Raw genomic sequence first — 27404 nt, forward strand, 5'->3', positions numbered from 1 at the left:
CGCTTAGACACTTCATTTGGCTTCTCCAGCAAGTGTATCTGACAAAATTCGCATTCAGAAGATGTTAAACATTTAAAGTCACTTCCGCCAATATGGATCAACGATTCTGACATCACTCTGTTCAGCTTTTCGTCAGATTTCCTGCCCAATCAAATGCTCTCTAGAATCTGAAGCTCCGCCCCCTACATTATAAATAGAGCCTGAAGGGCTGAAATCAGTCGCTTGTTCAAAGTCAGCATTTACTGTTTTCTACATGGTGAACAGAATGCTGTATTTTAAAGCAACATGGAGGAGATTAGAGGAGAAATGGTTTGAGACGAAACTGCGGCTTTACTGAACTCAACAGCTCAGGCCGAGCTGTGATGTAAACCAAACGCTATTGGCTGTTTTAAAAAGGGGGAGGAGCTGTTTGATAGGCCCGGCCCTAAATTCCATCAACACCCTGAATAACATTTCAAGAAACTTCAGTGGGACTGAGCAGGATGGATTCTGATTGGCTGTTATTAGCTGAGGAAAAATAATCGTTCTGGCTTTTCCCCAAAAGCATCATTAGCCAACCATGGACACGTTGAATTGTATTCAATGTTATTTATATTCAACAATATTATTGATCTCCTGCATTGACACCATTATATGAGAACTGAACTGAGCTGGACCATGATCACACTTTTTTTTACAACAAAAATGAACCATCACTGAATTTAAGCTGGGTTATGATGCTACTTTCTTCTAGAAACTCTGTTGCATTATTCTCCTGTTATCTCTGTAAAGCTGCTCACAAACACTCTGTGTTGTAAAAAGCGCTGTATAAATAGCGGTGACTTGAACTGTGTTGTTAACGACGGAACTTTTGACCAACTTATAACAACAGTTGAAAATTGCTTCGCTTTTGATGAGTTACAGGAATGTAAAAACGCGTTGTCAAAACTCCAAATTGATTTCTGAAATGGATTTTGACGATATCGCTATCACTGTGTCGTTATCTGTATAGTTGTGTCGTGAACTCTGTCTCGTTATCGACTCTGGTGTGAACGGGCTTTAGAGACTTCTCCTCCTCATGGAAGTGAGTAACTGATGTAGATCTGACCCACATGAGGAGAAGAGCACGACACGTCTGTCGGTGACTCACATCGCAGAGAGACGCTCCCAAAACCTGCGAACATGCAGCGGCATGCAGACCTACATGCTGATGATGGGAGAAACCGTGTGTGTGTGTGTGTGTGTGAGAGAGAGAGAGAGAGAGAGACCTTCACGAGCGTCACGGCGATCCTCAGCTCCAGGTAAGACAGATTCAACGCTCTTTCTTTGATTCTCTCTCTCTGTCTGGTCTAAGTTAAGATCTCTGGATGGTGTTGGACTTTGTTGCTGACAGAAGAAAGTAAGCGTGAGGTTATGAGGGCTGGAGAGTTGAGGAGAACGAGCTCTTGAAGATCATGTGGTTGAAGAAAACGGTGAGGCTTCGTCCTCGTCTTTCCGGTTCATTCACTTCCAATCCTGAAGGATCACGCTGCAAAAACGGATGTTCTTCCTCAGTATTTTTGTCTTGTTTTCCATATGCAAATATCTAGATATTCTTACATAAAGATGCTTTTACTGGAGAAGCAAAAGGACTGTCTGAACATATAGTAGCCTAATATTTACTTCGTTTTAATTTCGCAAGTTTTTGCAGAGATATTTTTAAGTAAATTTCACATATGGAATTAAGTAAACTCTGCTTAACTAAGTTAAGTAAAATTAACAAAGAAAAGTAATCAACCTTAAGTATTTATGCATTGTAACGGGAACACCAGTATCAGAAAAGTTGAGTAGGTTTTACTTAATTTAATAATGTTGATATTTATGCTTTCTCCGAGCTTAAATGAGAGCTAATATAGAATTATTTTTTGTTAATTGTTGCCTGAACTAAATTTTTCATGTAGAAATTACATATTGTTTTTTCTGTAGACTTCATAAAAAATCATTTTTATCCAAAAAAGGAGAACAATATTATTTTTCTAACATTATTTTTCTTACCTCAGGGGCAGATATTTGTTCAGTGCAACAAAAGTGCTTTAATTTCTCTTACTTAATTAGTCTGGATCAAATTTCACCTCAAAAACAAAATAAATACATAACTGGTAACACTTTACAATAAGTAGCCTGTTGCATCAACTGTTTAGTTGAATTCCCCTCAGAATTGCGATACAAATTCTGAATTGCAATATAAAAAAAGTCAGAATTGCGAGTTCATCTCACCCAATTGCAAAACAAAAAGTCAGAATTGCAAGATGAAAAGATGCAATTACCTTTTTAAATTTTTATTCAGTGGTGGAAACAAGCGTCCATACAATTGTAAGCATTAGTTAGTGCTTTATGCATTTATGCAATACAAGACATTAATTGATTTTTAGTAATGAGAATTGTTATATTATTATCATAGAAGGACAAAAACTCAAGTAAAATAAAAATACTGAAATAATTGTATAGGCATAAATGATAATGGTCCTAAAAGACAGAATTTTCTTGCAAAATCGAATTAATTTTATTCTTTTGATTCTGAGGTGACCTGGATGTTTTAATGAGATTAGAATAACTAAAGCTGAGCTGTAAGTGATGGTACACAGTAAACGCAAGCATTGAAACATTCGTTTGCGTGTTTCGTTTCTGTGGTGCGAGTCTTGATCAGGTTGCACAAACCCAATGCGAATAATAATGCATAATGATGTAGTGGTTTTGTTAAGGCTGATCTTTTACTTGTCTAAACAGAGCATGACATTCCTGGACATGGATCTGGCATGAACTTGATGAAGAGAGGAAAACGTAAGGTGAATTTTAAACCTTCTTTTCATAACTTTATTACTTATAACCTATATTGGATGTAACTTGGATAAACCCAGATTATGTTCCACATAATGGAGTAACTGTAGTGCAATTGCATCTTAAAATCTCTGATTGTTGACAATTAATTCACAATTAGGAGAAATACAGTATATGAATATTATGCCTGAAAATGATTTTCAAAACTCAAATTCTGCAACTTATTATGTCCATTTAAAAATCTTATTTTCCCAGTGTTGCATCAATATTTTAGGGTTTGATATAAATAAGCACCCATCTGAATGGATAACCGTTATAAAGCACATAATGAAGTCCTGAACCCGTTTGGTGAGTGTAAATACTCTGAGACGAGTTCTAGGGCGTATCTCTAGTGATGTGACGGACAGTGTCTTCATGTTTGAATGATTAGTTTCTGCAACTCTACTCGATCAGGAACATTAGATCTCAGTCATTCTTCATCAAGAGAGAATCAGAAACGCACGTGTGTAGAGGAAAGCAGGATTGAGTTTATAAACCAGGCATTTTATATTACGAATATTGTTGGCTCTTTCATACACTGCTTCTGTTCCTCTTTTTGAAGAGGCTAAATGCACAAATGTAAAGGAGTTTTTAGTGTACGTTTCGGCTAATTTTCTTTTTTAAGAATATGGTGAATAATATGACATAAAATTAAAAGATATATTTTAGATATATGATATTTTTTTGCATGCACTTTACAAAAAAATTTTTTTTCTTGCAATTTAGTTAATTTCTCACAATTCTGACTTTATATCTCGCAATTCTGAGTTCATTTCTGAGTTGAATTCTGTCTTTTTCTCGCAATTATGACTTTATATCTCACAATTATGACATTATATATCTCAGTAATGCCTTTATAACTCGCAATTCTGACTTTATTTCTTGCAATTCTGACTTTATAACTTGCAATTGTATTTCTTGAGATTTGAGTTGATATCTCATAATTCTGACTTTTTTTTTCTCAGTTGCAAGTTTATATCGCACAGTTCTGAGGAACAAAAGTGACTTATTTTGCAAGAAATAAGACATACAAACTTGCAGTTTTGACTTATTTCCCAGATTCGCCAGATATACATTTGCAATTTCTAGAAGAAAAGTAATTATGAGATAAAAAGTTTAGCTTCCATAATTTAATGAGCATTTCAACACAGAAATCTCAATGCCCAGTAATTATAAATGACACAATCTTTGCACATACTGTTTCTCAACCATGTTATAAAGGATATGACTTGTTAAATAATACCGACTTCCTGATTTCTTACACAATTTGAGTAAACATGGCAAAAATGGGTGTTCCCAATCCCAACCTGTCTAACGTTGTATACTGACATGCATTTTGGCTGAAGGCATAACGTTCAGATATCTGCAAACCCCTTAAGTTAGGGTTTTCTGAATCAAAAGGCCCTAAATGTTTTCTGCAAGCTCTGGTATCTGATCCATCATGGCATGTTGAGATTTAAAGGCTCTTTCAGAGCGATCATGTCCCGACGTGTTGCAGGAACCCAAGGCAGTGTAGGAGTAGCAGCATTTCTTCAGCGTGTGCGAACGCTCCTCATCTGTCATGTGCTTCTCTCCACACCCGCTGAATAAACAGCGACGCCGGACTCTGACTCGGGATGGAGGACTTCTTCTTCTCACTCATATATTGTGTTTCTGTCCTGATCAGGGTCCACTGAAAGATCTCGAATGAGCTGAACTGAGGGAAATCACACACAACTGCACAGGTCAGACATATGAAAACTTGTTTGGTTGTGTTGTATTTGAAATGTTGAAATACTGGTATTTTTTAATATCGTTATATTGGTTTCGTAACACGTGTTGTGTGTTCAGGGATGCTCTTCTGCAGACCTCGGTTATAACCAGTGCTTATTTGAGTTACTGTTGCCTTTCTATCGGCTGACCCAGTGTGTGTGTGTGTGTGTGTGTTGTAATGAATAGTCTGATCATTCTCCTCTGATTTCTGACATCAACAAGGCATTTTCATCCACTGGATATTGTCTCTTGTTCTGGTCATTCTTGTGCGTGAAAATCCCCGTAGATCGTCAGTTTCTGAAATACTCACTTAAATCCTCTGTCTTCCTCATTCTGATGCTCAGTTTGAGCTTCAGCAGGTCGTCTTCACCGTTTCTACATGCATTGAGTTGCTGCCGTGTGATTGGCTGATGAGATATGTGTGTTAACGAGCAGTTGAACGGGTGTGTGTTTATATTTGCAGAATCAGCAAAAATGTGGATAATTTTGACAAAATAAGAGGAATCGTATAAAATGCATGCTTTTTATTTATTTAGTACTGTCCTGAATAAGATCTTGTACATAAAAGATGTTTACATATAGTCCACAAGATAAACATAGATATTTATAAAAATGATCCCGTTCAAAAGTTTATGAACCCTTGATTCTTAATCCTGTGTGTCGTTATCTGGATGATCCACGACGGTTTCCTCATCTTTGGGGATGGTTGTTCTCGAGTCCTCTTGTTTGTCCTGAGAAGTTTAACATTTGAACCCTTTCCAGCAGTGACTGTCTGATCTTCAGATCCATCTTTTCACACTGAGGACAACTGAGGGACTCAAACACAACTATTAAAAAAGGTTCAAACGTTCACTGATGTTCCTGAAGCGAGGGGTGAAAACTTTTGAACAGGATGAAGATGTCCACATTTTTCTTATTTTGGTTAAATATATATATTTTTTCATTTAGTACGGCCCTTCGGAAGCAACAGAAGATACGTACATGTTTCCCAGAAGACAAATTAATTATAATTTACCTTGATCTCCAAATTCAGAAAGTTTTCACCCCCGGCTCTTAATGCATCGAGTTTCCTTCTTCAGCATCAGTGAATGTTACTAAAAACAAAAACGTTTCTCCTTTGTGATTTTCACGTACAGACGACAACGTTGTGAAAACAATCTCCGTTCACACTGATCCGTGAGAACGATTAAAAAGCACTGTATTATTCATGCCAGGCCAGTAGATGGCGATGTCACTTTGTAAAGAATATAGACTGAACACGTAACAATCATAATGCCACCGTTTCTGTACTTCACACACATGATATCGGTACTGTTTCCAAAAACTTGCACTTTGAAACCCGTTTTAAAGCCGCTGTTGTCGTGTAAATTAACGTCCAAACTGCGTACATTTTTCAGCTTTTAGTTGAAAACAGTGTCTAATAAACGGCCCCTCAGACATAAAGCTTTTTACAGAAATTACATGCTTCACATTTTTTTGTTTGATAACAGTGGCTGGAGATATTAGAAATATTTTATAGCAATATTTACTTTTCTAAAACATATTTTACGGATAACATAATGGATAAAAAAAAAAATTGATTGTCATGTGTTCATGATGTCTTATCTGGTTATTTTGCGTATTTATTGCTCACTGTTTAATGTTCTCTACTGGGCAAATATTGATTGACAGCTCATACAAGAGGAGTTTACAGACACACACTGTCATTTATGGAAATCCACTGGCTTCTGTTTGTGCATTTGTAGTTTATTAACTGCATATGTTTGCAAAACCCTTGAAGAACCTGCAAAAAGCTGATCATTTTTAAGAAATGAGAGGGATCATAATAATGCGTTTAGTTTTTATTTAGTTCTGCTCTGATTAGGGTATTTGATATGAAAGATAACTGACACACATGATCCTGAACCAAGAGGATTGAAGCTTTTCATAATAATGCAGGTTGTAAAACACATGAAAACGTGTTATCAGAGTAACACAAATTACTCTTAAATAAAGCAATAAACATTAACAGAATGACTCAAAACACCCTAATGTACATTACTGATATCAAAAATAAGATTAAACTATTTAAATAAAATATAATCGTATGTTATGAGTCATGATGGGACTTCTGGTAATGTCCTTTTTTTATGATAAAGTTACATATATTGTGATGTTCAACCATTTACAGTTTTTAACTGTATGCATTATGTTAAGATAACTTACTGAATGGGTTTTTACCAGAGATGCACCGATGTATCGGCCGATAATCGGTGTCGGCCAGTAAAAGCAATTGTATTCACTAACGGCCGATTGTTTAAAACAGCCGATGATCAGGGCCGATTATATCCTGTCAATCAAAAGGGGGCGGGACAACGTGTCAGACTGCAACTCACACTGTGTGTGAAGAAAATGTCTCTTGTGTTGAATTTAGGGCTGTCTATATGACAATAACATCGCTATTTTTTAATTGTTAAAGTGTTTAAAGCAAAAGCAGGCTCTATTTGACCCTCTGAATCGCCAGGGTTGTCAGGTCCACGGTTTTTCCCTATGTCAAGCATTATTTGTATCCTCCCATACAATATTCACAAAGTGCTTTGTGCTTTGTTACTTCTGATAAGAAACAAAGTCTCAGTTTTCAATTTCTGTCCATTTTATCATGAAATTCAATTTCAGTTTATGAAAACTACCTTATATGCAACTGAGTTATATACAAACATTTCATTTTTAATTTGAGTGTAATTTTTTATATCTGAAAATAAATAGCAGTTGAATGTAATAGTTTTTAACTTTTTAATTTTAATGTACCAAATGAAAGGCTCCCTGTATAGTTTACAGCATTAACAGAGGGGGTTTTTTTTTCATAAGAAAATCAAACTATCAGTTTTGGCAGATTTCATTCTGAATAATCGCTATGAGTATCAGCAGATATCATTCTGAATAATCGGATATCAGTATCGGCAGATATCATTCTCAATAATCGGATATCAGTATCGGCAGATATCATTCTCAATAATCGGATATCAGTATCGGCAGATATCATTCTGAATAATCGGATATCAGTATCGGCAGATATTCTCAATAATCGGATATCAGTATCGGCAGATATCATTCTCAATAATCGGATATCAGTATCGGCAGTTATCATTCTGAATAATCTGATATCAGTATCGGCAGATATCATTCTCAATAATCGGATATCAGTATCGGCAGATATCATTCTGAATAATCGGATATCAGTATCGGCAGATATTCTCAATAATCGGATATCAGTATCGGCAGATATTCTCAATAATCGGATATCAGTATCGACAGATATCATTCTGAATAATCGGATATCAGTATCGGCAGATATTCTCAATAATCGGATATCAGTATCGGCAGATATTCTCAATAATCGGATATCAGTATCGGCAGATATTCTGAATAATCGGGTATCAGTATCGGCAGATATCATTCTCAATAATCGGATATCAGTATCGGCAGATATTCTGAATAATCGGATATCAGTATTGGCAGATATTCTGAATAATCGGATATCAGTATCGGCAGATATTCTGAATAATCGGATATCAGTATCGGCAGATATTCTGAATAATCGGATATCTCTATCGGCAGATATTCTCAATAATCGGATATCAGTATCGGCAGATATCATTCTGAATAATCGCTATGAGTATCAGAAGATATCATTCTGAATAATCGGATATCAGTATCGGCAGATATCATTCTGAATAATCGGATATCAGTATCGGCAGATATCATTCTGAATAATCGGATATCAGTATCGGCAGATATCATTCTGAATAATCGGATATCAGTATCGGCAGATATCATTCTGAATAATCGGATATCAGTATCGGCAGATATTCTGAATAATCGGATATCAGTATCGGCAGATATTCTGAATAATCGGATATCACTATCGGCAGATATTCTCAATAATCGGATATCAGTATCGGCAGATATCATTCTGAATAATCGCTATGAGTATCAGAAGATATCATTCTGAATAATCGGATATCAGTATCGGCAGATATCATTCTGAATAATCGCTATCAGTATCGGCAGATATCATTCTGAATAATCGGATATCAGTATCGGCAGATATCATTCTGAATAATCGGATATCAGTATCGGCAGATATTCTCAATAATCGGATATCAGTATCGGCAGATATTCTCAATAATCGGATATCAGTATCGGCAGATATCATTCTCAATAATCGGATATCAGTATCGGCAGATATCATTCTGAATAATCGGATATCAGTATCGGCAGATTTCATTCTCAATAATCGGATATCAGTATCGGCAGATATTCTCAATAATCGGATATCAGTATCGGCAGATATCATTCTGAATAATCGGATATCAGTATCGGCAGATTTCATTCTCAATAATCGGATATCAGTATCGGCAGATATTCTCAATAATCGGATATCAGTATCGGCAGATATCATTCTGAATAATCGGATATCAGTATCGGCAGATATTCTGAATAATCGGATATCAGTATCGGCAGATATCATTCTCAATAATCGGATATCAGTATCGGCAGATATCATTCTCAATAATCGGATATCAGTATCGGCAGATATCATTCTCAATAATCGGATATCATCGGATATCAGTATCGGCAGATATCATTCTCAATAATCGGATATCAGTATCGGCAGATATCATTCTCAATAATCGGATATCATCGGATATCAGTATCGGCAGATATCATTCTGAATAATCGCTATCAGTATCGGCAGATATTCTGAATAATCGGATATCAGTATCGGCAGATATTCTCAATAATCGGATATCAGTATCGGCAGATATCATTCTGAATAATCGGAAATCAGTGTCGGCAGATATCATTCTGAATAATCGCTATCAGTATCTGCAGATATCATTCTGAATAATCGCTATCAGTATCTGCAGATATCATTCTGAATAATCGCTATCAGTATCTGCAGATATCATTCTGAATAATCGCTATCAGTATCGGCAGATATCATTCTGAATAATCGGATATCAGTATCGGCAGATATCATTCTGAATAATCGCTATCAGTATCTGCAGATATCATTCTGAATAATCGCTATCAGTATCGGCAGATATCATTCTGAATAATCGCTATCAGTATCTGCAATCGCTATCAGTATCGGCAGATATCATTCTGAATAATCGCTATCAGTATCGGCAGATATCATTCTGAATAATCGCTATCAGTATCGGCAGATATCATTCTGAATAATCGCTATCAGTATCTGCAGATTTCATTCTGAATAATCGCTATCAGTATCTGCAGATATCATTCTGAATAATCGCTATCAGTATCTGCAGATATCATTCTGAATAATCGCTATCAGTATCGGCAGATATCATTCTGAATAATCGCTATCAGTATCGGCAGATATCATTCTGAATAATCGCTATCAGTATCGGCAGATATCATTCTGAATAATCGCTATCAGTATCGGCAGATATCATTCTCAATAATCGGATATCAGTATCGGCAGATATCATTCTGAATAATCGCTATCAGTATCGGCAGATATCATTCTGAATAATCGCTATCAGTATCGGCAGATATCATTCTGAATAATCGCTATCAGTATCGGCAGATATCATTCTGAATAATCGCTATCAGTATCGGCAGATATCATTCTGAATAATCGCTATCAGTATCGGCAGATATCATTCTGAATAATCGGATATCAGTATCGGCAGATATCATTCTGAATAATCGGATATCAGTATCGGCAGATATCATTCTGAATAATCGGATATCAGTATCGGCAGATATCATTCTGAATAATCGGATATCAGTATCGGCAGATATCATTCTGAATAATCGCTATCAGTATCGGCAGATATCATTCTGATTTATCGGCTATCGTTATTGGCATAAAGATTTAGTATCGGTGCAGCTCTAGTTTTTACTGTACCTTTTTTACAGTATTTTTCTGTAAAAATAACAAACATTTGTTACAGTGCACTACTACAAAAAAAAGACATCTTTTATATCTTATGTTTGTATACATTCTGCATGGGGTTTATAAATTTGTTTCCATTCACTTCATGCATAAGGACAGATGTTGAGGGTCACAGGAGGACATAAACTATTACTGAGGAATAATAGTCGAACGGTGATCAGATAGTCAATATGCTCATCCACGCTGGTGATGTGATTGATCGAGTTAATGTAGAACAGAGGCCTAATGTGTACGAAAAATGACTGAGATATTAACCCTGTAAAGCCTCACATTTGATATATTAGTCAAACAAAAACAAAAATATTTTGTATCATATTTGATCATTTTATAGCTCATATGGTATAATATAGTGAGAATACGGAGGGAAGTATTCAGAGGCCCAAACTGAGCAAAAATATGCAATTTGGTGCAGATGCTGATATTTATATGGACATATACTAATATGAAACTGTTATGAAATGCTTGTAATGTAAATCAGTGATAACAGTATAGCAGATACTTGCATGAAATGCATTTAAATATCTGCCAATAATGTCTTAGTAAGATTATATTTAAATGCGTAGTTTATGATCAAAACATATAATGCAATGTAATACAATGATGAGAGATGAACAAATAAACCTTCCCTCAAAAGCCTGATGATCATATTTGATACTCATGATTTTTCTAATAAATGATGATGGATAATCAAGTAAACCGAAGCTGCTTCAGTCCAGCTGCAATATTACGAACAATCTAAAAGTTATTCCTACGTTTACTTGATACAAATCAGTGCAGATATGACACAGAAAGACTCGTGAAGCTCGAGCTGAAGGAAAGCTAAAAGACTTTTACTTGATAAAAGAGTCTAAACTATCAATCAGACACAGAAGGACTGTCAGAGAGAGTGTGAAACAGGTCATTTAGAGGCCTTAGAAATGTGTGTATCATAAATAATACAGGGTTATATAGGACTAAATAGATTCACACTTAGGAAATCCAATGTACCCAAAATCAGGACATTGTTTTCTGTGGTCGCTTTCATTGGTTGACATGACCTCAGTATGACCTGCAGGAATATTGAGCCTGTCACTAGTAGTTTGGCTCCGATGGTTCACTGAACATGCATTAGTAAAGACTCGATCTACAACCGTCTCTCTTCAGTGTCCGTGTAACAGGACGCTCACGGTGTCAGGTTTGAAAGAGCTAGGAAGGGGGCGTGTCCTCAGGTGTCCGATTGACAGCACGTGTCACACATGTCCCCGCCCCCTTTTGAGTTTTTTTTGTTTTTTGTTTTTTGATCTCTTCAGTTGGACATGTAGTGCATGTTGTGAATGCGACCGCATGGCATTGCTGGAGAAACTGAGCGTGTCGTTTCACGATGGGACCAACTCTTGTTTCCCACAGGCTGTCGGGATGTTCCTGAGGAAGAAGAAGAAGAAGAGGAGGCTGGAGATCTCCACACCCAAGAACTTCGAGCACAGGGTGCACACGTCCTTCGACCCGGTTCAGGGATGTTTCGTCGGTCTGCCGCCCCAATGGCAGAGCATCATAGAAACACTCAAGAGACCCAAACCTGTGGTGGACCCGTCCAGAATCACACAGATCCATCTCAAACCAAAGAAGGTAAAGTGAAGCGTGTATATATAGATACATACATACATACATACATAAATATATATCACATGTGTGTGTGTGTGTGTGTGCACGTTATATATATATTATATGTGTGTGTGTGTGTGTGTGTGTGTGTGTGTGTGTGTAATCCAAAATTGATGCTTGAACGTTTTTTTTTTTTGCATTAATTATTTGCCAAACTTAGTGACAAAAATATCAGCCAAGAAATTATATAGTTGATATTATTTTGCAAAACATTTCACTGCATAGATATTTCATTAATACCGTTCTATCTGTAACATTATTATGCAGTTATTATATACCGTTTCTAGGTCGTTGACTCTCATGCCCAGATCTCATTTCACTACAAAATCAAAAGAAAAAAATATTCAATTATTGCATAAAGAAAATTATAGCATTGTTTGCAAAACTTGCCGACAATATTAAGCAAAAATATATAATGTCTCTTGATTTCGCTGTGAAATTAGACTGAGACACGTTCTTTGCAGCATCTGCTGTAATTTCTTTAAGAGTGGGTTTCAACAGAACATGTTTTCCCTGAGGAAGTTTGTTCTCGTTAATGTTTGCGGCTCCGGTTAATAATCACACGTCTGTTAAACAGGTTCTGTCTCAATGTTTATATCTAAACCCTCGTCTCTGTTACATTTCCCCAGAGTTCTCACGTATCCGCTGCTCCATTCAAACGCTGTAAGAAAGTGACATTAAGCCTTTCTGTTCGCTAATGTTGACCTGATAAACCTGCTCGACGCTGCTCTAGGAGGAGCTGCATCATCCCACCAAATGACTTAGGGCGAATGTCTGAGATCCTGAAAAATTCTGCTTAGAGATGCAAATGAGATGCAAATGATCCTGAATATTGTTCTTGCTGTGAAAATATCTACTATCTCCTGGTTAATATGAGATTTTGGCGTATTTGCATGTATGGAAACGTCAGTTGAGGTGAAAATCAAATACTTTCACAGCATAATTTTTTAGGGGAAAAACTTAGAATTCTAAAATACTTTTAAAATATAGCCTTAATGAAGACAATTTCTGGAGTTTATAGAATATAATTCTTCAAAATGATCCCTAATAATGAAGAATTGCATGTATATAAAGATCTAACAGCTGTAATCTTCAAAGGCATGACGTTTTTATGGGATTTTATGGTACTTATATTTCTGCAGTTATAATCCATTTATTGACTTTTTGAGCATAGACCTGAAAATGAAATTTCCAACTTAAACTGTCGTAAATCTTGAAAGTTTGGTCTCTTTTTAAAGACGACACTTGGCAGATTATTGCTGAAGTGAAAAAAGTTTTAAAAAGTGAAGAAAAAAAGTTATAGAATTTTAAATTTATTGCTGTGAAAAAAAAATACTATTTTCAGGTTTATATGAAAGGTATATTTTCCAAAACACTTTTTATTCTAAAACTGTGAGAAAATCAAAGGCATAAATCTAAACAAGTTGTGTTCCAAATTTGAGGTTGATATCTCAAAAAATGAGCTTTCGGGAAGATTAATTTGTGTCCGCAAGGAGCTCAAGTGTGGCTATTTTTTTCAGGACCATTAAACCTTTTTGAATCATGTTCATGATTTATTTTATTTTATTTTTATTCACACAGCAAGTGCCAAAACCTTTACCAAGTTTCGTACCATTACGATGAAGTAAAAAAAAAAAAAAAAAGTGTTCAGAGAACAATTAAAAGTAACATTCCCATAATGTTTGCAAAATGGAACGTTCACTTAACATTCGCATAACCAATAAAAACGTTTTTAAAACATTTAAAACCTTCATGGACATTTTGAATGTTCAGAAAACCTTCAGAAATAGTTTTTAGAACTCAATGGGAATGTTAGCAAAACTTTCTTAGAACATTCAGTTCAATAACCGTCAACCTTGCAAAGTTCATGAATTACGAAACACATTTGATTCAGCTCAATTCTGTTCAGTGTTGATTCAGTTTAGTTCGACAGCAGTGCAAAGTTCAATTATCAAACGAATTCGATTCAGCTAAAAAAGTCCGTTTTGATGGCGTGTTTTCTCTCTCTTCCAGAGCATCGTGCGTGGCAGTTTCATCGGGCACGAGGACTACATTTCTGCAGCGATCGCGGAGATGAGTCGACTCTCGGTCACCAGCTCCAACTCCTTGAGGAGAACCAGCCCGTCTTTGCGGAAACGAGCTCAGTCTCTGGGCCGTCTGGGAGAGGTAGTGGAAGGAGAGACGTACGAGTACCAGGAACTGAACGAGGCGAATCTGGGAAGCGGTCAGCCGGTGTTGGACTGGCGCTCCCGATCCCGACAGGTCCAGAGTGAGAGTGGAAGTCCTCAGCCTGACCACAAGAACAGCTTCACGTTAAACCCAAACGACTCGCGGACCAGATCCAAATCCATTCACGAGGCGACGATGTTCAAGGAGCAACCGATGCTCATGCCTCGGGACATTTTACTCGCGCCTAGGACTGTTCCCGAACGGCTCGGCGTCGCTAGGATGGACGGTAAATCCACCCAGAGACCCGTGTCGTGTCTCTACAGCGCATACAGAGAGAACGAGGGAGCAAAACTGATCCCAGAACAGCCGAAGATGGAAGTGCAGAAGAGGCCACTGTCCACCTACAACTTTAAGGTGTGTTAAGTCACATTTATGTATAGCGCTTATACAATACAGATTGTTTCAAAGCGTCTTCACGGTGATAAACAGTGTTAATGTTGCAAAATGCATGACTTATGAAACAAATAAAGTTTCACACGTAAAGCAGCTCTAATAGAGTAATAATTCAGTTCATTTCAGTTCTATGTTGATTCAGTTTAGTTCAATAACAGTGTGAATGTTGTAAAAGTTTGTTAGCTATGAAATGAACTCAATTCAACTAAAGCAGCTCTAAAAAGACAATAGAGTTATAATTCATCTCAATTCAGTTCAATGTTGAATGTTGATTCAGTTTAGTTCAGTAACAGTGCAAAGTTCAGTTATGAATGACTTATATTCAGCTGTAAAGCAGCTCTAGCGAAGACCATGAAGTCATTATTCAGCTCAATAACAGTGTGAAGTTCAATTACAAAATGAATTCAGTTCAGCTGTAAAGCTCCAGAAAAGACAATAAAATCATTATTCAGCTCAATTTAGTTAAAGTTTGGGTTAGGGTTAGGGTTAGGGTTTGGGTTAGGGTTAGGGTTAGGGTTAGGGTTTGGGTTTGGGTTTGGGTTAGGGTTAGGGTTAGGGTTTTGTCCTCATCTGATAGTGTCAGAGCAGTGAGATAGATAATACTACTGAATATTTAGTGTCTTTTAAACCCAAATTTATCAAACCAAAGGCGAGTACTCAGTCTGAGAAACTTGTTTGGCTGCTATTTCATATCGCAATATTTACAATAATGATGTCACTTTTTTCTAATGTGTTCGTCGCTTAGAGTCTGATTTCATTTGATAAAGAACAGATCCGACAGATTGCTCTGGGTCGAATACAGGTTGAGCCTTGCATGCTGCAAAAACGTATTTTAATTCGGTTCTTAGTTTGTGTAAACGAGCAGATATATGTCAATGAGCAGGATAAACACTTCTGTCACTCATAGTAGAGCAGGCTTTAACTACACCAACATGGGTTTGATTCCCAGAATGCATAAACCGACCGGTGCGTCTCACAGGTGTCGCTCATCAGTAATCACGCCACCGTCCTCTCACGGCCCTCAGCCTCGTCCTGCTCGCCACAGTAAACATAACGAATGGCGACTGTAGAACGCAAAAGCCAAATCCCGGACATTTTGGGCGATCTCGAAATCCCGGGCAGACTCGTCACGGAGACTCACGATAAAACGGCGTCTTTTAAGTTTTGAGTCAACTAGTAGCCTAGCCTAGTTGTTTAACTGCGCTCTCTTACCGGTAGGCGTGGCTTGGGAGTGGCCTCGTAGGGCAGCGAAGCAAGTGCATTCTGGGAGTTGTTGGCTTTTCTCAGTCTAGAAGGTTCCCTTTAAACACCACTGTGACATAATGATGCAGTTCACATTTCTTCTCTCCGCTACTGTAAACATGATTACTGCTTATCGAGATCACACAGGCTGATCGGTCCTGATTGGTTCCTGCTGTATCAGTAGCCAATGAGCTCGCTGCTCAACCTTCAAATACTTGGTCAGAATTTTCTGTAGAAGTTTTGTGCAGCTCTCCCTCCTTCCCCAGCTCCACCTGTGTAGATCGGCTACGGGTCATTCATGTGTGCTATACTGTACAGAAGCAAGTTTGTTAACGATAACAACACTGCCCAGATGTTTATAAAGCTTGTTTTAAATCAAAGATATTCCCTATTCTTCCAGTAATAAGCTGCTTCCTACTGTAGTCTGCCGAACTCAACAGACGATCTCTGTTTATCTCGAACACAGGCGACCCCGACCTACGCGGCCATCTCCAAACCCAACGGCACCAGCAGTCCAAAACCAGGGCATGGACTGATCCCCGTCCCAACCACTCGCCGCTCCTCCAATGACATCGTGGACGGCGTTTCTCCCGACGAAACCTCGGGAGCGCCGACCCAGCCCAGGCCCCCCCCCACAGGCTCGTCTGAGAGTCCCGCCGGCGTCCCGGAGCCCAAGGTCTCGCACGAGCAGTTCAGAGCCGCCCTGCAGATGGTCGTGGACGCGGGAGATCCTCGCTCGTATCTGGAGAGCTTCGTGAAGATCGGGGAAGGCTCCACGGGTGTGGTGTGCATCGCGCGGGAGAAGCTCAGCGGACGGCAGGTGGCGGTGAAGATGATGGACCTGAGGAAGCAGCAGAGGAGAGAGCTGCTCTTCAACGAGGTACGACCACACACGCATCACTCTCTCCGTCAGGTGACGTCATCTGAGGAAAGCAGAACTTTTAATGAGAAGTTAAACTATGAAAACTTACAGAGATCAAGCCATTCGCAAATGATGACTTGCTTAAAGATCCACATCAGTGTTGTTGTATGAATAAATACAATTATATTGTATAAGGATTAGTTATCCTAAGCATAAATATAGTAATAATAGAAATAAACGTATATTAAACATTTATAATATAACGATATATTAAAAACATGTATGTACTTTATATATATATACATGATATAAAAATATATACAAAAAGATTATATACATATAATTTATTTATTTATAAAAAACAATGATATATGAATCACAATGTCTTGCCTTAAAATAAATAGAATTTTTGTATAAATGTAAAAATTATATATAATATATTAAAATATTTTTTATTATATGTACATATATTTTAAAATATAACAATATATACATCATTTTTTATATATCATTGTTTACACACACATATATAAAGTGTGTGTGTGTGTATATATATATATATATACACATACAGTATATAAATATGTAAACAATGATAGTATGACACTATTATATTAATCAATGAATATATTGAAAGTATATTAATGAAAATATATATATATATATATTCTTTTAAAATATAACAATAATAAACAAGTTTTAATATATCATTGTTTACGTGTATATATATATATATATATATTTTTTTTGTGTGTATATATATATATATATATATATAAAATATATATGTATATGTGTGTGTGTGTAATCTTTTTCCATGTGACTCTATATGTCATGACTCACAGGTGGTTATAATGCGAGACTACAGTCATAAGAACGTGGTGGAGATGTACAAGAGTGCGCTGGTGGGTGAAGAGCTGTGGGTCATCATGGAGTACCTGCAGGGCGGCGCTCTAACCAACATCGTCTCAGAAACCAGGTAATCCACCGGTTCGACACACACACACACACACACACACACACGTATGATGGATCCCTCAGATCACGTGTGCTGTTTTCACAGTGGTAGCGCAGAAGCTCTTCACTGACGTTCCTCACGCTAGCTGTTCATCTAGCATCAAGTATTAAACGCCTGCGCAGAAGAAAGCCCAGATGTGAATATGAACTGATGCAATTTTGCAATGTGAAGATGCAGTGCATTAGACAGCCATTCAATCCTGAGGCGTTAAAAAGCGTTCTAATGTTTCAGGCCGGTTAGATAATGCTTTTGAAAGAAATCTCTTACTCAACAAAGCTGCATTTATATGATCAAAAATACAGTAAAAATTGTGAAATATTTTTCTAACGTAAATCAGCTGTTCTCTATGTGAATATACAGTAAAGTGTAATTTATTCCTGTGATCAAAGCTGATGTTCAGCATCATTACTCCAGTCTTCAGTGTCACATGATCCTTCAGAAATCACTCTAATATGAGGATTTGATGATCAAGAAACATTCATGATTATTGTCAGTGTTGGAAACAGTTTCATATTTTTATGGAAACTGATACATTTTATTTCTCATGATTCTTTGATGAACAGAACATTTAAAAGTGCAGCATTTATTTGAAATAGAATATTTTGTAATATTTTTGGACATACAGATATATATATATATATATACAGTATAATTGCTGAATTTCAGGAGTGGAAGGAGGCACAGCCCTTGTTTATTTAGTGTGTGTGTGTGTGTGTGTGTGTTTAGGCTAACAGAGGAGCAGATCGCGACGGTGTGTGAGTCCGTCTTGCAGGCGCTCTGTTATCTTCACGCTCAGGGCGTCATTCACAGAGACATCAAGAGTGACTCCATCTTACTGACACTGGACGGCCGGGTAAGAGCGACTCTAATCTCACATACAGTCATTCTGAACGTTAATCGTGTCAGTTGTAAACATTATAGGATGCACTCTGGCCAGACAGGATTTAAAGGGGTCATATTGAATGTAACTCGACACCCTTGCTTTATTTAGTATGCGCGGTTCTATGAATATGCAAATTCACCCCGCCTCCACTCACTCACTCAGCTCAGAGATCCACTGGTTGACGATCACACGTTGATCTGATTGGTTCTATGAATATGCAAATGAGCCCCGCCTCCACTCACTCACTCAGCTCAGAGATCCACTGGTTGACGATCACACGTTGATCTGATTGGTTCTATGAATATGCAAATGAGCCCCGCCTCCACTCACTCACTCAGCTCAGAGATCCACTGGTTGACGATCACACGTTGATCTGATTGGTTACAAGGTAGTTTGTGACGTCAGAAACACCAGCGATTTCAAAGCGTGTTTTTGAGACTGTCTTTGGTTCACTGCAGTTTTAAGGAGGAAATACTCAGCAATGGTGTCGACTTATGAACTTACACATGCTTTGTCTTAAAGCAGATTAAAAACACCACATACACACATAAACAACATTAAAAGCTGGATTTTCACCACAGGGGGACTTTAAGAGTAATTTAGAAGTAATAAGCTATTTTTTACCCTCTCTTTCAAACACTCAGTTTTTGTGGGCGTGTCTCATTCATGAGTTGGAAGTAAACGCCCACTTCTGTGATTGGCTAACAGTTTTGCATATATATAAAAAAAAAAAAATCAACGTCCCGCCATTAAATCTTGGAAACTTCCGATGTTGAAAAATATCGTGTTACATAGTTGAAACCAAACATTTATGCGTATTTCATGCTTTATAAGGCAAATAAAGTTGAAGTCCTTTGATTTTCCAGTTATAATTGACTTACGATGTAAACAGAAGTTTGAATGAATGTACCATCGTTTGTCACACTGTCGTTCTCATAGGCTATTGATAGTTCATCCTGTTCGATAAAGTGAAAAACATACGCATTGAAAGAAGAAGATGTCGTTCACTGAAGCTGTTATTCAGGATTACAGCGAATGGCTGCAGCGTTTTCTGTGCTTTCTTCCGCATCCGATAATAATCCAATGCATTAACCCCATAAATGCAGAAGAAAAGGAAAGAACACACTATTCAGTTTGACTGTGGGAGTAAAAATACTCAGTGCGTATCAAGCGATCTTAATATAAAGTGCATCCATGCTTTCTTAATGTTCGGATCACGAAGTAGGCGAAGTGTCTTCCCACATGGTTTTGTTGCTGGAGTAATCCTGTGTTTGCGTGTCTCTCGTATTTACTACTACATGACGTGTGTGAATCAGTGGGCGGGGCTACAGAGGCGGTGATGTAGAAGTGGGCGTCGACCTTCTGCAGAGGCGGTCTTTCGTCACTCTATGACATCATAACGTGAAAAAATAATTTTCTGAGTGTGGTTTCAATAAAAGCTGTTTTTGGACTAATGAGGACGTTTGAGTTCTGAAACTTACAGGATAGTTTTAGAGTATTATGAGATCAAGAAACATTCTCGATTTCTCATTTTTATGACCCCTTTAAACTTTGTCGATGTTGATCGACCAAAACGCATCTTTAATGCCAGGTCTCAGAAATTACCCAAATAACAACAAAGAAACGACAAGTAACGCATTGAATTAAATGTGAAATTTAGACTGAAATTGCATTTTCCTGTAAAGCGTACTCCAGTAATGCGTGGAGAATCATTTGTCATTTTGTCTCTTTCTGTTCGTTTTACAGGTCAAACTGTCCGACTTTGGGTTCTGCGCTCAGATCAGCAAAGACATTCCCAAGAGGAAGTCGTTAGTGGGAACTCCATACTGGATGGCTCCGGAAGTGGTTTCCAAGACGCCGTACGGCACTGAGGTCAACAAACTCAATCGTGCATGAACAGAAGTACTGCAATATGCCGTAAATGTAGCTTTTCATTGATCAGATCACACGTGATGAAGCTAGAGATGGTGTGTAACACTTTACAGGTCTCAGTTAGATAATGCCTTAAATAACAAAGAACAATATAAACCATTTAATAATCTACGTTAACATAAATGCAACTTTGGATTTTTAAAATGTTGAAATAAACAATAACTGAGATAAAAAAAATGCTGTAAGTTTTAAAGGGGTGGTTGATTATGATTTGACTTGTATTTCACGTGTGTGTGTGAGGTAAAAGGACACGAGCTCTTGAAGCTCCGCCCCCTGTGCCAGGAGCAGCAGCTCATTTGCATTTAAAGGGACAGACACAAAAACAGTGTGTTTTTGCTCACCCTCAAAAAGTGACAACTTTAACATGCTATATAAAAATATCTGGGGGGTATTTAGAGCTAAAACTTCACACACACTCTGGGCCCTGGGGACATCAGAGACTTATTTTACATCTAGTGAAAATGGCATTATACCACCGCTTTGCAGTTCATAATAATTCTCATGTAATCCTGTTCACTGAAGCCTTCTTGTAAAGTGTGATTGCTGGTTGCTGAGCAGAAAGGTGATGACTGTAGTGCTGGTGGTTCTGCTGAAGTGAGACGGTCGTGTTGTCTGGTGTGTGTAGGTGGACGTGTGGTCTCTGGGAATCATGGTGGTGGAGATGGTTGATGGAGAACCTCCATATTTCAGCGAGACGCCGATAGCAGCGATGAAGAGACTTCGGGACGAGCCGGCGCCTTCTGCCAGGAACACCAGCAAGGTAAAGACGACACAACGTCAGAACATGCTGTTATTGTGCTGTTTGGCTAAGAGTGTTAAAGATTGTGGTGCCATACAATAAGCTCTCATAATGCATCATCTAACATTAAGCAATACATTTGTTACAGTGTGTATTAATCTTTATTAAATCTTTTATTTATTAATAATTCTCTTCATTTAATCTTAATGTTAGTTCATGATTGCTCAGGTCCATTAAATAATATGAACAGATGCATATATATATATATATATATTTTTTTTTAACTAAGATTAATAAATGTTTTAGCAGTATTTTCCATTGTTTGTTCATGTTAACTAATGTAAACACTTGCAAACTTATTGTAATGTTTTACCAAAATTGTTTTTGTTTGCTGAAATAAAAATTAAATATATAGTGTGTATATAAATATATATTTATTAAAAATCAATTTAAGCAAAATATTTTAAAAAATTAAATGTTAAAAGCACATAAAAATAGCTAAATCTTAAATTAAAATGCTAACAAAAATTCTAAATATTAATAAATAAGCAGTATATGAATAATACTCAAACTGATTTCATGCAGGTATTAATTGAAATAAAAGCACTAAATTGTATCATGATCATAAACACCATAAAGTCCCCAAAAATCTGCTTAATGAGATTTAAAATCAAAGTTAACATGTAGAAAATGAAGCCTATTTTATATTTTTGTCATTGTAATGTTTGACGTTAACTACTTTAGTTAACATGAACTAAGAATTAACAATACTTCTACAGCATTTAAATAAATACTGCAACAAATATATTGCTCATTGTTAATGCATGAACTAATGTAAATAAATAAGACCTTATTGTACAGTGTCACCATGATGTCAAACTTCACAATTCCAAAAATATTAAATAGGCTTCATTTTCTATATGCAAACTGTGATTTTAAGGGCTCTATCACACAGCCGGAGCAATGCAGCGCCAGGCGCGACGCGAGTGTGTTTATGCTAGCTTCAGCCCAACGCAGTTTTCATTTTCAAGTCCTGCGACACGTTTAAATAGCGAACGCATTTGTGCCCATCTGTGTCCATGGGCTGCTGTTCTGAGAACGAGTGTGTGTTCTGGAGCATTGATGAGCGTTCCTATTGAGGAACTGAAATACACTGAGCCGTCGACCGACTGAAACCTGCTCTAAAGTCAATGCCGCAATATTTTTTTTTGTTATTTAAAGAGTGCGTTAGTAATGTGTGTCTATAGGCGGGTCCACAACACACACACTCTGCTTATTACACACACAGGTACGCGCAGCAGAAGACAAACATGCCAAATATAAATAAAAATTACAATGTAAAAGAATATTATTGTGTACATAAAGATATGGTGGAATCCGGCTCGTCCTGTAGATGGTCTGCTTGAGTTTTAACCACACACACACACACAGCTTTAACCTCGCGCATGATCAGATCCGTTTGCGCTCTGGAGAAGCGTTCTGTCTTTCCACTATCAAATTCCTATAGCGAATCCGCCACGGCCCGAGCGCAACTTTGCTTTTAAAGGGAATGTGAGACGAGACTCTGATTGGTTTATTGCCCGTTACGCCCAAAACACACCCATTACTCATTAAGAGAATATGGACGACCCTTTTAGACCAGCGCCGGGAGCGCCGACCATTTTTCCTGTCGTTAAACTAGCAAAAGTGGATTCGGTGCACTGGCTCCCTGCGCTTTAGACCATGCGCTTAGACCGTTAAAATAGGGCCCTAAATCTCATTAAGCAGATTTCTGGGGACTTTATGGCGTTCATGAGACAATTTAGTGATTTTTATGTCAACTCATTCCTGCATGAAATCAGTGTTTTAGTATTATCTACACACCGTTTATTGTTGTATACATAATGTAACGACATTATTTTCCTATTCTCATGTGCGGTAATTCGCAGATCTCTCCGGTTCTGAGGGACTTTCTGGACTCGATGCTGACCCGTGACCCCGTGCAGAGAGCCAGCGCTGGGGACCTCCTCCAACACCTCTTCATGCTCCAATGCTCGTCTCCACGCTGTCTGGTCCCCCTAGTGGAGCAGTACCGCAAGCGCATGTCCCGATGCTGAACACCAGCCCATCTGGACCGGTACCACGCTGTCACGTGCATCCCACGACCCCGCACCGACCTGGGGGGTGTTTCCTGAAAGCATCGTTAGCCAAATATGGTCGCAAGTTCCGTCGTTATCTGCAGTTCAACGAGTCGGTGTTTCCCGAAACCATCGTTCTAACGAACATTCGCAAACAGCATCGCAGAGTTGTGCGACAGATCTCGACCTGCGGTTACAAGCAGTTTCTAGTTTTTATGATGTGGACTCAATAAATCCTGATCTTGAGCAAAATAACCAAGCTGACATTCAGTACAAACTGCATCTTTTATTTAGAATACGTACAAAAGTAATTTACGTCTTTTAGTTTGTCGAGAGATTTAAAGCGTAGTTTTTGAAGAGTGCGCATGTGTGAACGAGCTCTAGTGTAAGAACGAGACTATGATTGAATCTGGAAATAAAGCTAAATAACTGAGAACAATGAGAAATAGTCCTCAGATGCATGTCTGTAATGTATAGCAAAACATCTAGCGTTAATTCGATCTCAAACAGATTCATTAACAGTAGTTATCACTCCAACACGTGCGTGACGTCATTAACCAACGTGGTTGAACGACCAATTTGCGACAGTACGTTTTCGGGAAACAGTCGAGACTAGCTACTTGATTTCTTCAACGATGCCTCGTACTATAGTAGTGAAGCAGGAGTTACGGCGCTGTACAGGAAACACACACCAGAACCGTATCCAGACGGAGTTCTGCGGCTCTGTGTTTCCAGTCCACTGAAGCATTGACATGAACTGTTTACATTCCCAGCGGAGAGCGTCAGCTCACCTGAAACAGAACAGCCAGCATTTATTCTTCTTCACTACAAATTACTTCATTTTATTGCCATGGACCTTTGTCAGGTTAGACGCCATATTGAATTTAATTTAATGTGGATAGCCCTGGTATACTTCAAGCAAACTAGTGTGACATCATTAGCTGTGTTTCCACTGTCGGGCCAGAAGCGGGCTTGCTAGTGCGTGTCAGGGCTAGTCACGTTTCCACTGTCACTCGCGGGGCTTGATCAGGTCTGGGCCAGCGGCCGGGGTTTGTGGCCCGCCGAACACGGTCCAAAGCGGGCCAGCTCGGGCTACAGGAGTTTAGAGGTCCAGCTCAGGTTAGAGGAGTTTAGAGGTTCAGCTCGGGCTAGAGGTCCAGCTCGGGCTAGAGGAGTTTAGAGGTCCAGCTCGGGCTAGAGGAGTTTAGAGGTCTAGCTCGGGCTAGAGTAGTTTAGAGGTTTAGCTCGGGCTAGAGGAGTTTAGAGGTTTAGCTCGGGCTAGAGGAGTTTAGAGGTTCAGCTCGGGCTAGAGGAGTTTAGAGGTCTAGCTCGGGCTAGAGGAGTTTAGAGGTTTAGCTCGGGCTAGAGGAGTTTAGAGGTTCAGCTCGGGCTAGAGGAGTTTAGAGGTTCAGCTCGGGCTAGAGGAGTTTAGAGGTTCAGCTCGGGCTAGAGGAGTTTAGAGGTTCAGCTCGGGCTAGAGGTCCAGCTCGGGCTAGAGGAGTTTAGAGGTCCAGCTCGGGCTAGAGGAGTTTAGAGGTTCAGCTCGGGCTAGAGGAGTTTAGAGGTCCAGCTCGGGCTAGAGGAGTTTAGAGGTTCAGCTCGGGCTAGAGGAGTTTAGAGGTTCAGCTCGGGCTAGAGGTCCAGCTCGGGCCAGAGGAGTTTAGAGGTCCAGCTCGGGCCAGAGGAGTTTAGAGGTTCAGCTCGGGCCAGAGGAGTTTAGAGGTCCAGCTCGGGCTAGAGGAGTTTAGAGGTCCAGCTCGGGCTAGAGGAGTTTAGAGGTCCAGCTCGGGCTAGAGGAGTTTAGAGGTCCAGCTCGGGCTAGAGGAGTTTAGAGGTCCAGCTCGGGCTAGAGGAGTTTAGAGGTTCAGCTCGGGCTAGAGGAGTTTAGAGGTTCAGCTCGGGCTAGAGGAGTTTAGAGGTCCAGCTCGGGCTAGAGGAGTTTAGAGGTCCAGCTCGGGCTAGAGGAGTTTAGAGGTCCAGCTCGGGCTAGAGGAGTTTAGAGGTCCAGCTCGGGCTAGAGGAATTTAGAGGTCCAGCTCGGGCTAGAGGAGTTTAGAGGTCCAGCTCGGGCTAGAGGAGTTTAGAGGTCCAGCTCGGGCTAGAGGAGTTTAGAGGTTCAGCTCGGGCTAGAGGTCCAGCTCGGGCTAGAGGAGTTTAGAGGTCCAGCTCGGGCTAGAGGAGTTTAGAGGTTCAGCTCGGGCTAGAGGAGTTTAGAGGTCCAGCTCGGGCTAGAGGAGTTTAGAGGTCCAGCTCGGGCTAGAGGAGTTTAGAGGTCCAGCTCGGGCTAGAGGAGTTTAGAGGTCCAGCTCGGGCTAGAGGAGTTTAGAGGTCCAGCTCGGGCTAGAGGAGTTTAGAGGTCCAGCTCGGGCTAGAGGAGGTCCAGCTCGGGCTAGAGGAGGTCCAGCTCGGGCTAGAGGAGGTCCAGCTCGGGCTAGAGGAGTTTAGAGGTCCAGCTCGGGCTAGAGGAGTTTAGAGGTCCAGCTCGGGCTAGAGGAGTTTAGAGGTGATGAGTTTTCTGATAAAACTTCCATTAGTTGGTGAAATGATGTGTGTGTGTGCCGTTGTTCCAGAGAGGTGTGTGTTAGTAAAGTGTTGTGGAGCTTCAGCCCGACCGAGGAAACGCGGCTAGAACTCAATCGGGCCTAAACAAAGTTCATCTCAGGAGTTTGAAAGCGCTTGCGAAAGTAAAGAGACATTCGCTCGACTGGTAAACACCTCTGAACTGCCATTGGTCCGTGTGGTGATGATGTAATAAGTGGGTGTGTCTCTGAAGCTCCGCCTTCTTTGTCGTGAAAATCTCTGGTTCGTTTCCTCTGTTGAGCGCGAGAGAAAACAAACACTGGAGAGCCACTTTATAGTGTAAATTAAAGTGTAATTCTAATTAAAAAGCAACAGTCACTGTTTTTTCATGTTTAAAATGGTAAAGCTGCTTGATTTTAAGCAGTCTATTGTATAAAGTGCTATATATAGATAAACGTGAGCTGATCTGAGCTGCAAACACTCACATCACTGTGATCCGATGCTTTCTGAACGGCTGTTTTCTCACCGCAATTTTTGTTGCGTGTTTATTTTGTTATTAAGAGGAAAGCGCACAGCACATATTCACATAAACACGCATATGTTGAACTTCTTTTTACCCCAAAGTGAAGAACGAAAAAGAATTTTGCCAGTTATTGGTATATTATTGGTTTATTGGGCATTCTTAACAATGTCAAGCACTGTATAAAGGTCTTAGATCATGCATTCTTCACAACTCGACACAGCTTGTGTGTTTTTAAACAGCAGTATAATCCATTGAACGCACTGTTTTTATGAGGCCAAACCTTAAATATGGCGTTTTCATGATTAAGATCTAATGCACAATTTTGAATGAAAAATCTGAATGAAGCGCAATTTGGTAAAACAATCTTTCCTAGTCACAAAACGTTGTGCATATGCAGGTTATTAAATGCATCTGATGAATTGTTCACAGTGAGATCAGAAACATGCAATTATGAGGTCATTCATGTTGATTTTGATTTTAAAATGTTCTTTTTATTGCTGTACAGCTGATAAATGTGCCTATGAGACTAAACCCCTGCTTTCAGACACTGAATGTCTTCCAAGATGTGAAAGGGCAATAAATGATTTTTATAATTCATCTTGCAAACACTTCCTGAACTGCATCCAAAATATACATTTCTAAAAGGAAGCATTTGATTTGCAAAATGCATTTTATTGTCTTGATTCGTATGGTGTGTGAAGTGCATAACCACAGTACAGCTACTGGAAGATGTCAAAGCATTTCTGATGA

The 27404-nt window shown here is 38.9% G+C and overlaps 1 protein-coding gene across 2 annotated transcripts; it reads left to right on the forward strand.

Annotated features, from left to right (window-relative positions):
* The first annotated feature begins 1208 nt into the window (after positions 1-1208).
* Positions 1209-27244, forward strand: pak6b (p21 protein (Cdc42/Rac)-activated kinase 6b). Of its 2 annotated transcripts, XM_084432415.1 has the most exons (11): positions 1209-1280; positions 2746-2804; positions 4502-4559; positions 11942-12160; positions 14210-14779; positions 16527-16940; positions 17768-17901; positions 18667-18793; positions 20570-20695; positions 21381-21515; positions 23423-27244. In XM_084432415.1, exons 4-11 carry the CDS (start codon positions 11951-11953, stop codon positions 23588-23590), a joined length of 1884 nt encoding a protein of 627 aa, XP_084288541.1. In that variant the 5' UTR covers positions 1209-1280; positions 2746-2804; positions 4502-4559; positions 11942-11950; the 3' UTR covers positions 23591-27244. The 2 variants fall into 2 exon arrangements, with proteins under 2 accessions (XP_084288541.1, XP_084288540.1); XM_084432414.1 differs by lacking the exon at positions 4502-4559 and having other exon boundaries at positions 1243-1280.
* Positions 27245-27404: the final 160 nt, after the last annotated feature.

The sequence above is a fragment of the Rutilus rutilus genome (genome assembly GCF_951802725.1).
Source record: "Rutilus rutilus genome assembly, chromosome: 15".
NCBI classification, from domain to species: Eukaryota; Metazoa; Chordata; class Actinopteri; order Cypriniformes; family Leuciscidae; genus Rutilus; species Rutilus rutilus.